This window comes from Rattus rattus, chromosome 1 (assembly GCF_011064425.1).
Source record: "Rattus rattus isolate New Zealand chromosome 1, Rrattus_CSIRO_v1, whole genome shotgun sequence".
NCBI classification, from domain to species: domain Eukaryota; kingdom Metazoa; phylum Chordata; class Mammalia; order Rodentia; family Muridae; genus Rattus; species Rattus rattus.
The window spans coordinates 36513765-36528322 of NC_046154.1; the positions used below are offsets into that span (position 1 = coordinate 36513765).

Genomic DNA, 14558 nt, shown 5'->3' on the forward strand with positions numbered 1-14558 from the left:
CAAGGGTACAGATGTGGTCCAACAAACATTCTTTTGTATTATTAATGCCAAGAGCCTTGTTGCAGACTAGGTCAGTGAAAACTTTAAAAATTACCTTTATAAAAGAAGCATTTAAGGCACTATGTTTTAAGCCTCTTCTAATATTTTGATTGTTTCTCTTCCATAAAAATTTACAAGTATCTATAAAGTTGAACAAACAATGAATGTATCTTTGGAAAAAAAATCTCTCCACTGACACTGAAAGCTGTGTAGTAAGTGAAAAGGTTGAGCCACAATTCAGACCACACACAGTTCTGTCACACAGCACAGCACATACCCATCAGACGGCAGCCAATGCGCTGAGCAGGCAGTTTATTCTGCCATGTTTAGTTCTGCTCTAAACCAGTGACTCACAAATTTGGACAGTGGAATCTTCAGGGGAGATTTATAGGCTATATCAGTTTTACTGTCCCAAATTCTGACTTAACCAGTCTAAGACCTAGATAAAAAATTATTTACACTCCTTAGTGATTTAGCAGATATCCAAGTTTTAAACCTACTGCATTGTTTAGAATTAAACATAGTATTGAGTAGAAAAATGATCAATAGTAACGGTAGTTCTGAAGAAAAGGTTGCCATCTTTGAGCCATGTATCTACAAAGAATGGATACAGAAAATGTGGTTCATTTACACAATGGTATACTACTCAGCTATTAAAATGAGATCATGACGTTTGTAGGCAAATGGATGGAACTAGAATATATCATCCTGAATGAGGTAACTCAGACCCAAACAAGAAATGTATGTATGCATTCACTGATGAGTGGACATTAGCCAAAAAATACAGAACACCTAGGATACAATCTACAGACCATAAGAAGTGTAACAAGCAGAAATGCCCAAGTGAAAAAGCTTCAATCCCACTTAGAAGGGGGAAGGAAATAATCACGGGAGGCAGAGGGAGGGAGGGACCTGGGTGGAAGAGTGGAGAGGGAGGGGAAAAGGGGGGCAGGAGAGAAGTCCAGAGGACCAAAAGAATGAATGGAAATAGGCAGCCATGGGGAGTAGGAGGTGGGAGGACCCTCTAGAAAGTACCAGAGACGGGGGGGGGGGTGAGACACTCTACAGACTCATTGGGGTGACCTTAGCCAAAATGTCCAACATTGGGGGGAGGGTACTTAAGAGTCCACCTCCAGTAGATAGGGCCTGAAATGGAGGGACAGGTTTACTAATTCAGTCAAAATTCCTGACCCAGAATTGATTTTGTCTAAAATAACCGCAGGGGAAAAAAAAATGGAGAAGAGCCTGAAGGAAAGGAAGTCCAACTTGGGATCCATCTCATAGGGAGAGGGCCATTAAGGCTTGACACCACTATGCTATGATGTGCTTACAGGAGCCTAGCATAGCTGTCCTGAGAGGCCCCACCAGCTGCTGAGACTGAAACAGACACAGATACTTACACCCAACCACTGGACTGAAGTCGGAGACCCCTATGGTTGAATTGAAGGATTGAAGAAGCTGAAAGGGAGACTGACCCCATAGAAATACCAATATTCTCATCTAATCCAGACCCTTGGGAGCTCCAAGAGACTGAGCCACCAACCTGGAGCATAGAAGGGTTAGTTCCAGGCCCCGGGGCACATATGTAGCAGGGGTCTGCCTGGTCTGGCTGCAGTGGAAGAAGATGTACTTAATCCCAGGAGACTTGAGGCTCAGGGAAGGGGGAGGCCTTCGGGGGTTGGGGGGGAGACCCTCTTAGAGGTGAGGGGAAGGAGGAATGGGATGAGGAACTGTGGGAGGGGGAACTGAGGGCGGCAATGACTGGAATGTAAATAAGTAAAATAATTTTAAAAAAAGAAACAAAAAGTCTTGGCTGCTGCTGCTTCTTCCTCTTCTTTTTAGAATTTAATGTTTCAGGGTTGACCAATCTGAAGTACACTTCCCAGGAAGTGAAAAGTAGCCCCTTAAACATAGATTTATATCTTTTTTTTACTTTAAAAACTTTATTTTGTTCTTTTTTTTTTTTTTTTTTTGTCAAACAAACCCACCTGTACAGGGTGATCTTTTGGACCATGTTCTATATTCCTTCTATATTCCAGTATGTCCTTTCTATGAGATTTTATCTTTCCAGTCTATCTTGGATGTTTTTACTTCTTTGACTTTTCTTATAGTATTTTCATTTGGATCTGTTGTCTCATTTGTCATCGTGGAACTGAATTTTTAATTGAGCTGATTGGCTCATCAGTGTTTCCTGAGTTTGGACAATTCCATTTCACATCTTCTAGCACACATTTCTAGTGTGATTTTCACTGTGAGCCAAGGTATTTTTCTCCACCTGTCTGTACTTGTTTAGCTCGTTAGGTTGCTGTGTAAGTTTCTTTCTGGTTAGTCATTGGTTTTAGCAACAAGATTTTCAGTAACTGAAGCAGTTTTATCCTCATCTGGTTTTCTTCCTTTTTATGGATGTTGACTGATTATTTTAAAGTGTCTATTTTTCCTAGACCAATAAAATCCAGAGGTTCTATTTTGGCAGAGAACTTAGTTTCTGAGTTGCCTAAATGAAATGTAGTTTCTTCAGAAAACAGATTTCTTTGAAAAGGGATGAAGAGGCTGGGATGCCTTTTGATTTTTATTCTCTTAGGTTCTACATAGACTTAAATTCCACTCTTTGCATCCCTTTTCCCTGTTTCAACACTAAGTCTCCTTTCCCACAACAGTGCTTTTTCAATATTGTCCTTCACACTCTCAGTTCAGACCCTTCTGCTTTATTACATAATAGCATATATCTGAATCCACTGGGTCTCGGCTTCGTTTTGAGTATCTCCTGCTCTATATGGGTCTATTTCTTTCTAGGCTGTGTTAGATCTCCAGTGCTCTTCCTTTTTGTACAGTTTCTGCCTGCATAAACTGTTTATTCTGGTCTCTGCTGGTATCAGAGCTTCATATTATCATGAAAATGTAGTTTAATTTGTGGTATTTCTTAACTCAAAATTATATTTAAGTATGAGTAACCAATGGTTTGATTTGTGTTCTTTTTATGATATGTATGTTTTTAGAGATATTTTCATGACTTTATTTAGATACTCATTATTATCACTGAGTGTATAGTTTTAGTAATCTCTGAAATTGTTTCTATTCTATTTGTTTTGAGACAAATCCTCATGAATTCTAGGGTGGCCTTGAAGTCATTATACAGACAAGGATGACCTTGAACTTCTGGTCTTTTACCTCCATCTCCTGCGTGCTGGGATTATAAATATGAACCACTACACTCAATTTATTTAGTTCTTGGGGTTGAACCCAAGGTTCTCAGTCTCACACATGCTAGTTAATCTCTCTACCAACTAAACTACATTCTCAGTACTAAAGAGTTTCTTCTTTTTTGTTGTGTTGAGAACTGAACCCTAGGGCTTCATACCCTAGGATGGGCAAATGAGAAGTTACCTACCACTGAGTTACATTCCCACTTCACACGCTAGCTTCCTTTGGGTACTGCTGGTTTGTTGTAACTGTTTTGAAATGCTGGAGATTCGTGCATGCAAAACAAGCATTCTACCAACTACTGCTACCAAGGTGCTTCTAAATGGCCGTCCAAAAGTAGCACAATAAAATAGCACCATGCAACTCGAAAAGGCAGTAGGAATAATTCTATTTCACTGTAAAATCATCTTTAGGACATACCAGTAAACAAAAAGACAAAGCTAAGACAAGTATGTAAAGTATGCTATCTTTCATAGGCATACATGTAATGCACATGCATTACACAATTCAAATATGTACATATATGCATGCTTTGATATAACTATTAATAATTAATCTTCTGGCACAAATATATTCATATTAACATATAATAGTTATATATATATGTAAATGTGTGTATACACACATATATTTACCTAAATGTTTTGTTTGCTTTTATATTACTTTTTCAGTATTAGGTATTATATCCAGGATATTGTACATACTATGAAAGTGCTCTATCTCTGAACTATATCCAAAGTCTATGGCTATATTTTTTGAATGAAAAATAGACAATTAAGTTAAAGAGGTAACCTATTCAAACAGGAAAAACTACACCGAGAGGAATTCTTGATACTTTGTTTCATAAGCTTTACCTTAAAATGCATTACTTACATATTTGCAAACACAATTAATTAGAAAGCAAGTCCAAAAATCCACATAAATAAACCTTAATTCTTTTTTTTAAAGATTTATTTATTTATTTATTTATTTATTTATTTATTTATTTATTATAAGTACACTGTAGCTGTCCTCAGACACACCAGAAGAGGGCATCGGATCCCATTACAGATGGTTGTGAACCACCATGTGGTTGCTGGGATTTGAACTCAGGACCTCTGGAAGAGCAGTCAGTGCTCTTAACCACTGAGCCATCTCTCCAGCCCAATTCTTGTTAGTGATAGAGCCACCCAGAAAAAAAAAATTAATCCAAAAAACCATACTGTCTTCATACCAACCAACTTTATTCAAGGAAATTCAAGATGAGAAAGGACAGAGGAGAAGAGGGAGAGAGGAAAAGGAAGAAATATAAAAGAGGATATGAAAAGAGAGGGAAGGATATGAGAGGGGGAGGTGGAATGAGAAGGAGGGAAAGAGAAGAGTTAAGCAGAGAAGGAGGAAAAGACAAGCAGAAGAGGTGAGGAGATCAAAGATGTGTGAAATGAGAAACAGACCAGGGAAGACAGAAAAAGTAAAGGTGGTGTGACAATAGCAAATTCTAAATGCTAAATATTTAATGGTATTAAGAAATAAGCCTGGCCTGTTTCATGCCTTTAATCCCAGCACTTAGGAGGCAGAGGCAGGTGGAACTCTGAATTTGAGGCCAGCCTGGTCTACAGAGTGAGTTCCAGAATAGCCACGGCCACACAGAGAAACCCTGTCTCAAAAAACAAAAATAAGTTAATTTAATTATTAATGTGATAATAGGGTGCAGTTATGTTTTAAGAATAGTCTTGCCTATAAAAGAGACACTGTTTCATGAAAAGGTGGTACTATATTTGTACTTTAGGACAGAAACAATCAAGTACAGATACTTGAGTACACAGTGTCAATTATAACGGTAGAAGACAGACTGACACAATTGTGTTGTTTACTTTTGTACATACTTGAAATTTTCCAGTGTAACTTTTTTCACAAGGAAGAAAATGTTAGACTCTTTTAAATGATACATATTCCTGAGCGCAGTTAACATAGCTCAGCATCCTGAACGGAACAGGTTCTGTAACTTATCACTCATGAAAACCCACCGCAGTCAATAGTAACTGTCAATGACTCATGAGGTGGCCTCATTTTCTCAGCCATTAAGAAAAAAAAAAAGAATGACTGTGATCTGAAAGAGAAGTATGATTATCAGTTTAACTAAAAGAATAGATGGATCCTTAAAGAGAAAATTCCAAGGGCCACGTAAGAACTGGGAGAGAACTGGGGGAGAGGACATAAACCCTTATTAAAACATCTGGAAAGGCAAAAAAACAAGAATAGCTAAAACATTCTTAAAACAATTCTTTTTTTTTTTCTTTCTTTTTTTTTGGAGCTGAGGACCGAACCCAGGGCCTTGCGCTTTCTAGGCAAGCTCTCTACCACTGAGCTAAATCCCCAACCTAAAACATTCTTAACAATAAAAGAACGGCTGGGGGAATCACCATTCCTGACCTCAAGCTCCACCATAGAGCAATAGTGATAAAAAAACAATAAAAACAAACAAACAAACAAACAAACTACATGGCAGTGGTACAGAGACAGACAGGTTGATCAATGGAATAAAATTGAAGACCCAGAAATAAAACCACATATTTATGCACACTTGATCTCTGACAAAGAAGCCACAAATATACAATGGGAAAAAAAAGCATCTTTAATGAATGTTGCTGGTCTAACTGGCTGTCTGTATGTAGAAAAATGAAAATGGAACCATATTTGTAACCATGCACAAAGCTCAAGTCCAAGTGAATCAAGGACATCAACATAAAACCAGATGCACTGAATCTAACAGAAGAGAGAGTGGGGAAGAGCCTGGAACTCATTGGCACAGGGGACATTTCTTGAACAGAACTCCAGTGGCTCACGCTCTAAGATCAAGTATTGATAAATGGGACCCCATGAAACTAGAAAGCTCCTGTAAGGCAAAGGACATAGTCAGTATGACAAATCAGCAACTTACAGATTGTGAACAAATCTTCACTAATGCCACTTCTGATATAGGGTTAATATCCAAAATATATAAAGAACTCAAGAAGCTAACCACCAAAAAAACAAACAACCCAATAAAAAAAAAATGGGGTATAGAATGAAAGCAAGAATTCACAACAGAGGAATCTTGAATGGCTGAGAAGCACCTAAAGAAATGTTTAAAGTCCTTAGTGATCAGAGAAATGCAAATCAACACAACCCTGAGATTCCACCTCACACCAGTCAGAATGGCTAAGGTCAAAACCTCAGGTGACAGTACATATTGGCGCTGATGTGGAGAAAGAGGAACACTCCTCCATTGCTGGTGGGATTGAAAACTGGTACAAGCACTCTGGAAATCAATTTGGAGGTTCCTCAGAAAACCGGAAATAGATCTGCCTGAAGACCCAGCTATACCACTCTTGGGAATATACCCCAAAGATGCCCCACCATGCCACAGGGGCACATGTTCCACTATGTTCATAGCGACCTTATTTTGGAAACAACCCAGATGTCCCACAATAGAAGGATGGATACAGAAAATATGGTTCATTTACACAATGGAATACTTCTCAGCTATTAAGAACAAGGACATCCTGAGTTTTGCAGGAAAATGGATGGAACTGGAAAATGTCATTCTGAGTGAGGTAACTCAGACCCAAAAGGACATGCACCATGCACAGTATGTTCTCACTAATAAGTGGATATTAGCCACAAAAAAAAGTACAGAATACCCAAGATACAGTCCACAGAACTCAAAAAGGGCAACAGGCTGAAGGGCCCAAGTGAGGATGCCTCAGTCCCACTTGGGAGGGAGAAGAAAGCAACTACAAGGAGTATGGAAAGGAGGAACAGGGTACAGAAAGGGGATGGGGATAGCCTGAGAGGGGAACATGATCTGGTATTGGGTGGGGAGAAAAGGATTGAAGCCCTGAGGGCCAGCAGAAAGAATGGAAAGAGGCCATCTAGGGAGGAGGGAAGTTGGGAAGACCCTCTAGAATGTACCAGAGACCTGGGAAGTGAGAGACTCTCAGGACTCAAAGTGGGAGACTCTAGATGAAATGCCGTATAGTGGGGAGAGGGAACTTATTGAATCCACCTCCAGCAGAAAGACAGGACATCAAGTGAGGGATGGGGTTGCTAACCCACAGCCAAAGCTCTGTCCCACAATTCTCCCTGTCTGAAAGAACGGCAGAGATGGAAATGGAGAAGAGCCTGAGGAAAAGAAGGTCCAGCTACAGGCACAAAGTGTGATCCAGCTCAAGGGGAGGCCCCAGGACATGACACCATTACTGAGGCTATGGGGTGTTCACTAAAAGGGCCCTACCATGACTGCCCTCCAAAAGACCCAACAACCAGCTGAAAGAGTCAGATGCAGATATGTGCACCCAACCAACGAACAGAAGCTACTGATCCCTCTGGCTGAATTAGGGAAAAGCTGGAGGAAGCTAAGGAGGAGGGCAACCCAGTAGGAGGATCAGCAGTCTCAATTAAGCTGGACCCCTGAGATAACTCAGGTGACAGCAGATGCTGGCAAGGATGTGGAGAAAGAGGAATACTCCTCCATTGTTGGTGGGATTGCAAACTGGTACAACCACTCTGGAAATCAGCCTAACAGTTCCTTAGAAAACTGGAGATAGCACTACCTGAGGACCCAGCTATACCTCTCTTGGGCATATACCCAAAAAGATGCTCCAACATATAAAAAAGACACGTGCTCCACTATGTTCATCGCAGCTTTATTTATAATAGCCAGAAGCTGGAAAGAACCCAGATGCCCTTCAACAGAGGAATGGATACAGAAAATGTGGTACATTTATACAATGGAGTACTACTATTAATACTATTCAGCTATTAAAAACAATGACTTCATGAAATTTGCAGGCAAATGGATGGAACTAGAAAATATCATCCTGAGTGAGGTAACCCAGTCACAAAAGAACACACATGGTATGCACTCACTGGTAAGTGGATATTAGCCCAAAAGCTCAGAATACCCAAGAAACAATTCACAGACCACATGAAGCTCAAGAAGAAGGAAGACCAAAGTGTGGATGCTTCAGTCCTTCTTAGAAGGGGAAACAAAATACTCACAGGAGGAAATACAGGGACAAAGAGTAAAGCAGGGACTGAAGGAAAGGTCATCCAGAGACTGCCCCACCTAGGGATTCATCCCATATGCAGCCACCAAACCCAGACACTATTGCTGATGCCAAGAAAGTCTTGCTGATTGGAGCCTGATATAGCTGTCTCCTGCGAGGCTCTGCCAAAGCCTTACTGATACAGATGAGGATGCTTGCAGCCAACTATCAGACCGAGCACAGGGACCCCAGTGGAGGAGTTAGGGAAAAGACTGAAGGAGCTGAAAGGGTTTGCAACCCCATAGAAAGAACAACAATATCAACCAACCAGACACCCCAGAGCTCCCAGGGACTAAACCACCAACCAAAGAGCACACATGGAGAGATCAAAGCCCCAGCTGCATATGTAGCAGAGGATGGCATTGTCTGGCATCAATAGGAGGAAAAGCCCTTGGTCCTATGAAGGCTTGTTTCCCCAGTGTAAGGGAATGCCAGGGTGTTGAGGTGGGAGTGGGTAGGTGGCAGTGGGAGGATCTTCAGAGAAGCAGGGGGGAGGGGGGAAGAGCAGGAAAAGGAGATAACATTTGAAATGTAAATACATAAAATATCCAACAAAAAAAAGGAAAAAAATAGTATCCTTTCCTCCAGGTGAATTCTCTCTCTTGTGTTTTTTGGGGTTGATAAGAGCTTTATGCGGTCATGATCTCTGCCCCCCCTCTCCCTCCCTCCCTCCTCCCCTCCCTCCCTTCCTCCATGTTTTTTGAAGTAGGTTAAATGGAGCAATCCCCTTCCATTTTTCTCTTTCAGGATAAATGAGCACTGACACAGATGGGGAGGAGTGTGGCCTATTGTTAGGTTACAAAGGGTGAGGACTTACACCCTACACTAAGGTAAAGACAAGTCTCTTTATTTTAGGTGGGCCTTTCAGGGGAACTACTCTATGAGAGAGTAGGTATGTGCTCCAGACTTTTCCATAATGTGATGCATACTTTTTGGAAGCTAGCCCATTGGCCAGGGAGAACCAGGCTCTAGTTACTCACCTAGAGGTGGCTGCAGCATACCGCCATTCTTCTCACAGTTTCCAATTGGTTGGATTTCGGAGGAGTCAACCAGTCTCCAGAAGTCATTCTTGTTGTCACTGCCATCAAGGCGCAGACGAAGTCGGGCACCTGTCAGTCCAACTACTGTGGCAATACAGGTGGATGTGGTGTTCCTGGGGTCCTGTGCTTCCAATTTCATGCTAATCTTGAACTCATTGCTTGGAGGTGTGTAGGACTGAGGAGAACAAGGCAGGAGATGTAGGCAGACTACGGATGAACTGCATGTCAATAGGAATGCTAGGAGATGGCACTTGAAAATACAGGCATTTGGATTCAAACTGGTTATAGGTGGGTCAAGGACAGCCAGCCTTGCTTATTCGCTAACGTTTAGGAAAGGCTTTATATAATTGAGGCATGACAAAGTACAATGAAGGGAAGTGTTACTTTCCTATCAAATATTGACTCATTACCAGTACAGGAAATGGTAGAAGTGTCTGATGATGCCTGCTAACCTTTTGCTTTTTCTGCATCTACCATACAGACCATTAGAGGTTATTTTTTCTTATTTTAATATTAAATCAATTAACACAACTGACATACAGTAAGCTGTACACTGGTGAGTTGTGACATGGCCTCACATGTACACATCTACCTCTGAAAGCACCATTATGATCAACATAATGAATGTGCACTATCTTCAAGTTCTCACCTGCTTCACTGGAATTGCCTTCTCTAGCCCCTCCCCTTCTAGTCTTAGAGGGAATCCTGAAGGAGTACTGTTTTTATTATTCATTTTTTTCAGTCAGTATAACTATTCTGGGGTCCTCAGTATTACTGAATATATCAATATAAGTGAAGTATACCTAATCTGAAATTATAAAATTCAAACTGAGAACCGTTGTCACTAACATGCAGTACAAGAAAAGTCTGTACTTGGTATTATATGTTATCTTGAAGTTAAAGTACAGACTATTAAAATATTGTATAGTAATTACCTTTAGACCATAGGCATTAGGTATGTAAGAAACAATAATAGTGTGCTTAGATGGGTTACATCCATAAGAAAATATTCCAAAATTTGAAAACTTAAAACATTTATGATTTCTAAAATTTAGTGACTGTGGATCTGATATACATTTTCTTTTGTTGCTGAATAAGAGGCCATTAAGTTTAGTTCTAGCGTTTGGCTCTTACAAACATGTGGCAATGTATATTCATAAACAAATTCTTATATGAAAATATATAATAGTCATTAATGTCTATGAGGGATTAATTCCAGGCTGTCACTTTATATTCAAGCAGGTGTTTAAACCCCATAGATAAAACAGTGTGGTGTCTGTGTGTAGCCTATGAACATCCTCCCAGAGACTTTTTGTTTTTTCTTGATTCAGCCTCACTCTGTAGTTGTCTGTTCTAGAATTCATAATCCTCTTGAATGCTGGGATAATCTCGGCATCTGTATTAATAACTAATATAAATGCTGTTATTGTATTGTCTAGGTAGCAACAACAAAAATATTATCTATATATGTCAGTACAGAAAACCTTTTTACCCACCCACCCCCATTTTTTGAGGTGTCTCAACCATAGTCCAGCTGTACCTGGATCTCACTATACTGCTCAGGCAGGCCTCTAATTACTGTGCTCCTGCTGCCTCAGCCTCCTAAGTACTAGGATTATAGATGTACAACACTACACCTGGCTTTCCCCAAATATTTCAGATCTGCTGTTTACTACATCTTCAGATAGATGGAGGGCCACTTTCTTTTCTCTTGCAAAAACTAAAAGAATGGCTGAATGATGATAGGTTTATGTGTGACCCATATACATCAAAAGCTAACTCCTTTACAGCATATGACTCAATGCTTTTTAGCATATTCATGGTTGTACAAACACCACACCTATTTTTGTAATAACTTCATCATCCTAAAGAAACCCTATTGTTAGGAGCTTTTTCCATTTCCCTCTCTGCAGAGAGCCCAAAAGTTATTAATTAACCTTGGATGGACATACTCCATTTTGCTCACTTATTGATGGATATTTGCATTGTTGGTAGTACATATAACTAATGTTGAAAAGTAATTACAACTTTCCCTTCACAAGTCCATACCTATGTTTGTCTCATAATAAGGTATAGATTGAACCACAGTTAATAATAAAAATGAACAACTGTTTCATAATGCTCCACTAAGAAGTTCTTTTCTGCATCAAAGCCAGGAATCCCAGTATTTTTTTGAGTCAAGGTCTGTAAAAGATCAGGGAACTGCTCAGGCTGCTAAGAGCAACAGTGTGGACTCATGCCTCTATCCCCTCACCTCCGGCACAACTGTAACATCTGACAAGAGTAGGCTAATTGGCTTTTCCTTCTATCTCTTGCCTAAGTGCTCTGGTTAAAGTTTCTAGTATTATACTACAGAAGAGCTGTGGCAATACTAAATTTTAAGGGCCATGTAAACCACAACAGCAGGATAGTTTCTAATATTACCTGGGAGAAAATGCTTTCAGTTTTCTCCATTCAGTAAGATGCTGCCTAAATGTCTGTCAGACACAGGTTTTATCACGTTGAGGTACAATCCTTCTATACCTAATATATTCAGGACTTCTATCATGAAGAACACTAAAAGCTATGCTGCTGTTTCTGCACCTATTAAGACGATCATGTGAATTTTATAATTCATTGTATGTATGTAATGTATTATGTATACATTATATAATGAGTATTTGACTTGCGCATTCTGAAGCATTCTTACATGTCTGGAAACAAACCAACCTGAACATGGTATATGATCTGGCAAGCTTTTGGTTTTAATTTACAAGTATTTTCTTGAGGATATTTGCATTTTTGTCTATCAGGGTTTATTGTTCTAGGGTTTTCTTATGTTGTTTTCAGCCTTTGTCAACAGGTATTTCAAGCTCAACAGAATAGGTGGAGAAGGGTCCCCCTTCCCATTTCAGTTGATTTCTAATCTTTAAAACTCAGCACACAGGTGCTAAATAACATTCTAACATTTTCAAACAGAGTATGACTTGCTACTTTTTACACCTCATCCTTGTTTCCCTGTTGCAGACACATACAATGATCCTTTTCTTTCATGATTTGAGATGCATTAGTGTTAGATCTTTAAGTTTAGATAAATTCAGGAGCTTGGGATGTGGTTCAGTGGGGTAGAGTGCTTGCCTACTGTGTAAAAAGCCTGGGATTCAACTCCCAACACTGCACAAACTAGGATGCAGATGCAGGAGGATCAGAAGTTCAAGGTCATACTCCACTGTATAGGGTGTCTGAGGCCATACATACATACATACATACATACATACATACAAGTGCTTTGGTCCACGCAGCCATCTTTCTAGAGCCCCGTTCTGGTTCTCATATCTTCTTGGTTCAACTTTGATAGGTTATACAGGTCTTAAAATTTTTCTATTTTATTAGCATTTCCTATTTTTTTTTTCAAAAATCATTTCTGCTCTAAGTTGTGATGTTTCTACTTTCATCTGGAATTTTATCTGGGCCCTCACTCTTCCTTTAGTTAAGGCTTGTTGATTTTGTTTATCTTTTCAAAAGATTACTTCTTTTATCCATTGTGTTCATTTCTCCTCTAGTTCATTTCTCTTCTGATTCTTCTACAAATTTTGGGTATGGATTTTGAAGAACAGAAGTTTATAATTCTGAAAATGTTCCTTTACGTATTTTGTGTATGTGGTATACTGTATATGTACATATTTATGTGTGTGCACATGTATATGTATGCATATGTAGGCTGGAGGTCAAAGTCAGATGATTTCCTCAGTTGTTCTTTCTTATCGCACGTGTGTGCGTGTATGTGCGTGTGCGTGTGTGGGTGCATGTGTATGTGCGTGTGTGTGGCAGTCAGAGGTTGGTGATGTCTGTCTACAGGTGCAGGCTGTCACACTGTTTTCATCTGGGTGCTAGGGAGTCTGAGCAACAAGCCTTTTACTGACTGAGCCATCTCCTCAGCGCCTCCTTTTATGATTTTTAATTATTATAGAGCTTATTTTAGTGAGGTATTTTCTATATCTTAGGTGGATATTTGGAAGCTCAGCACAACCCTTTGGCTGCTGTTTTTAAGTGGAAGTTTCTCTTGTGTTATATATCCTGCTGGATTACTTTAAATCATTAACTAGAATACTAACTTAATAGAGAGGTAATTTTTTTAGTTAAATTATTCAATTCTAAGGGCTTTTTCCCCTTCAGTAGTATGTTTTCTGTCAATAGTAAGACACTGTATTTTTGCTAACAGCATATGAGAATCCCTTTTGCTCTGTTATCTCTAACTCATCGATGTCTTCTTTTAAAACACAACCATTTAAAAAATGTATGGGGCTATCTTAGCCTCACGCACTCTTCTCTTTCCCTTCTCTTTGGGAACTCCGATTACACATCTATGTGGCGAGCAGAAGCCATGGCTTGCTGCTCTCTTTTCATTTACATCTGAACTGCTTTCTCTCTGTGGTTCACTTAGGATAATTTCTGTTTCTGTGTCTCAAAGCCTAATATTTTCTTCTAACATTAATACTAACCAGAGTGTTTTTAATTTTACACATAGTTGAGTTTTGATACATCTCATTTCTCTACTTACATTTTGAACCTATTAAATAATTAAACTAATAGTTTAAGGTTTTACCTGCTGTTCTGTGCTCTGTATAGTCCTGAGTCGTTTGAACCAATTAATTATTCTCTTCACTACTGATTGCACTCCTCTGCCTCTGCATGCCCAGTGATCTTTGACTGGATATTAGGTACTGTGGATTCTATCACTGAGTATTAGATATTTTAATTTTTTTGATCTCTTATGATTTGTTTCTAGATAAAGTTTCCTAAGGGCAGATTGAGCCCTTCAAGTATTATTTTTATGATTTTTTTTTATGAGAGTATAGAGCACTGCTCAGGGTATGACTTATTTTAAAAGGACTTCCTGAGTATTCTCCCAATGCCCAATTAATAAAAGAGTTTTCCAGGAACTATGCTCAGTCTTATGTGGGTATCAGCTGTCTTCTAATATTTTCAGATTGACTTTGCATTGTCTGAAGTGGGTTCCTGTCACTCCGTAGCAGTGCTTTCCTGAGTAATTAAAGATGAGCCCCTGTAGGCCTGTTCGGCTTTGTTATGTTAAACACTCGTCTTCTCCGACACACTTCCCTGTAAATTCTAGCTACTTCAATGTGCCTGGACTCTTGGTTCCGTATGCTTGAATTAGGGCATCTGATGGTGAAGACGATCTGGTCCAGGCAGTGAGAAGGCAGATCAC

At 39.5% G+C, this 14558-nt stretch overlaps 1 protein-coding gene across 6 annotated transcripts in view; it reads right to left on the minus strand.

Annotated features, from left to right (window-relative positions):
• Scmh1 (Scm polycomb group protein homolog 1) overlaps positions 1–14558 on the minus strand; it is a 125042-nt gene that overhangs the window by 57735 nt on the left and 52749 nt on the right. For all 6 annotated transcript variants that reach the window (XM_032899070.1, XM_032899028.1, XM_032899045.1 and 3 more), the window contains one exon: positions 9290–9524. In XM_032899070.1, the coding sequence (XP_032754961.1) occupies positions 9290–9524 (235 nt within the window). The remainder of the gene's footprint in view (positions 1–9289; positions 9525–14558) is intronic.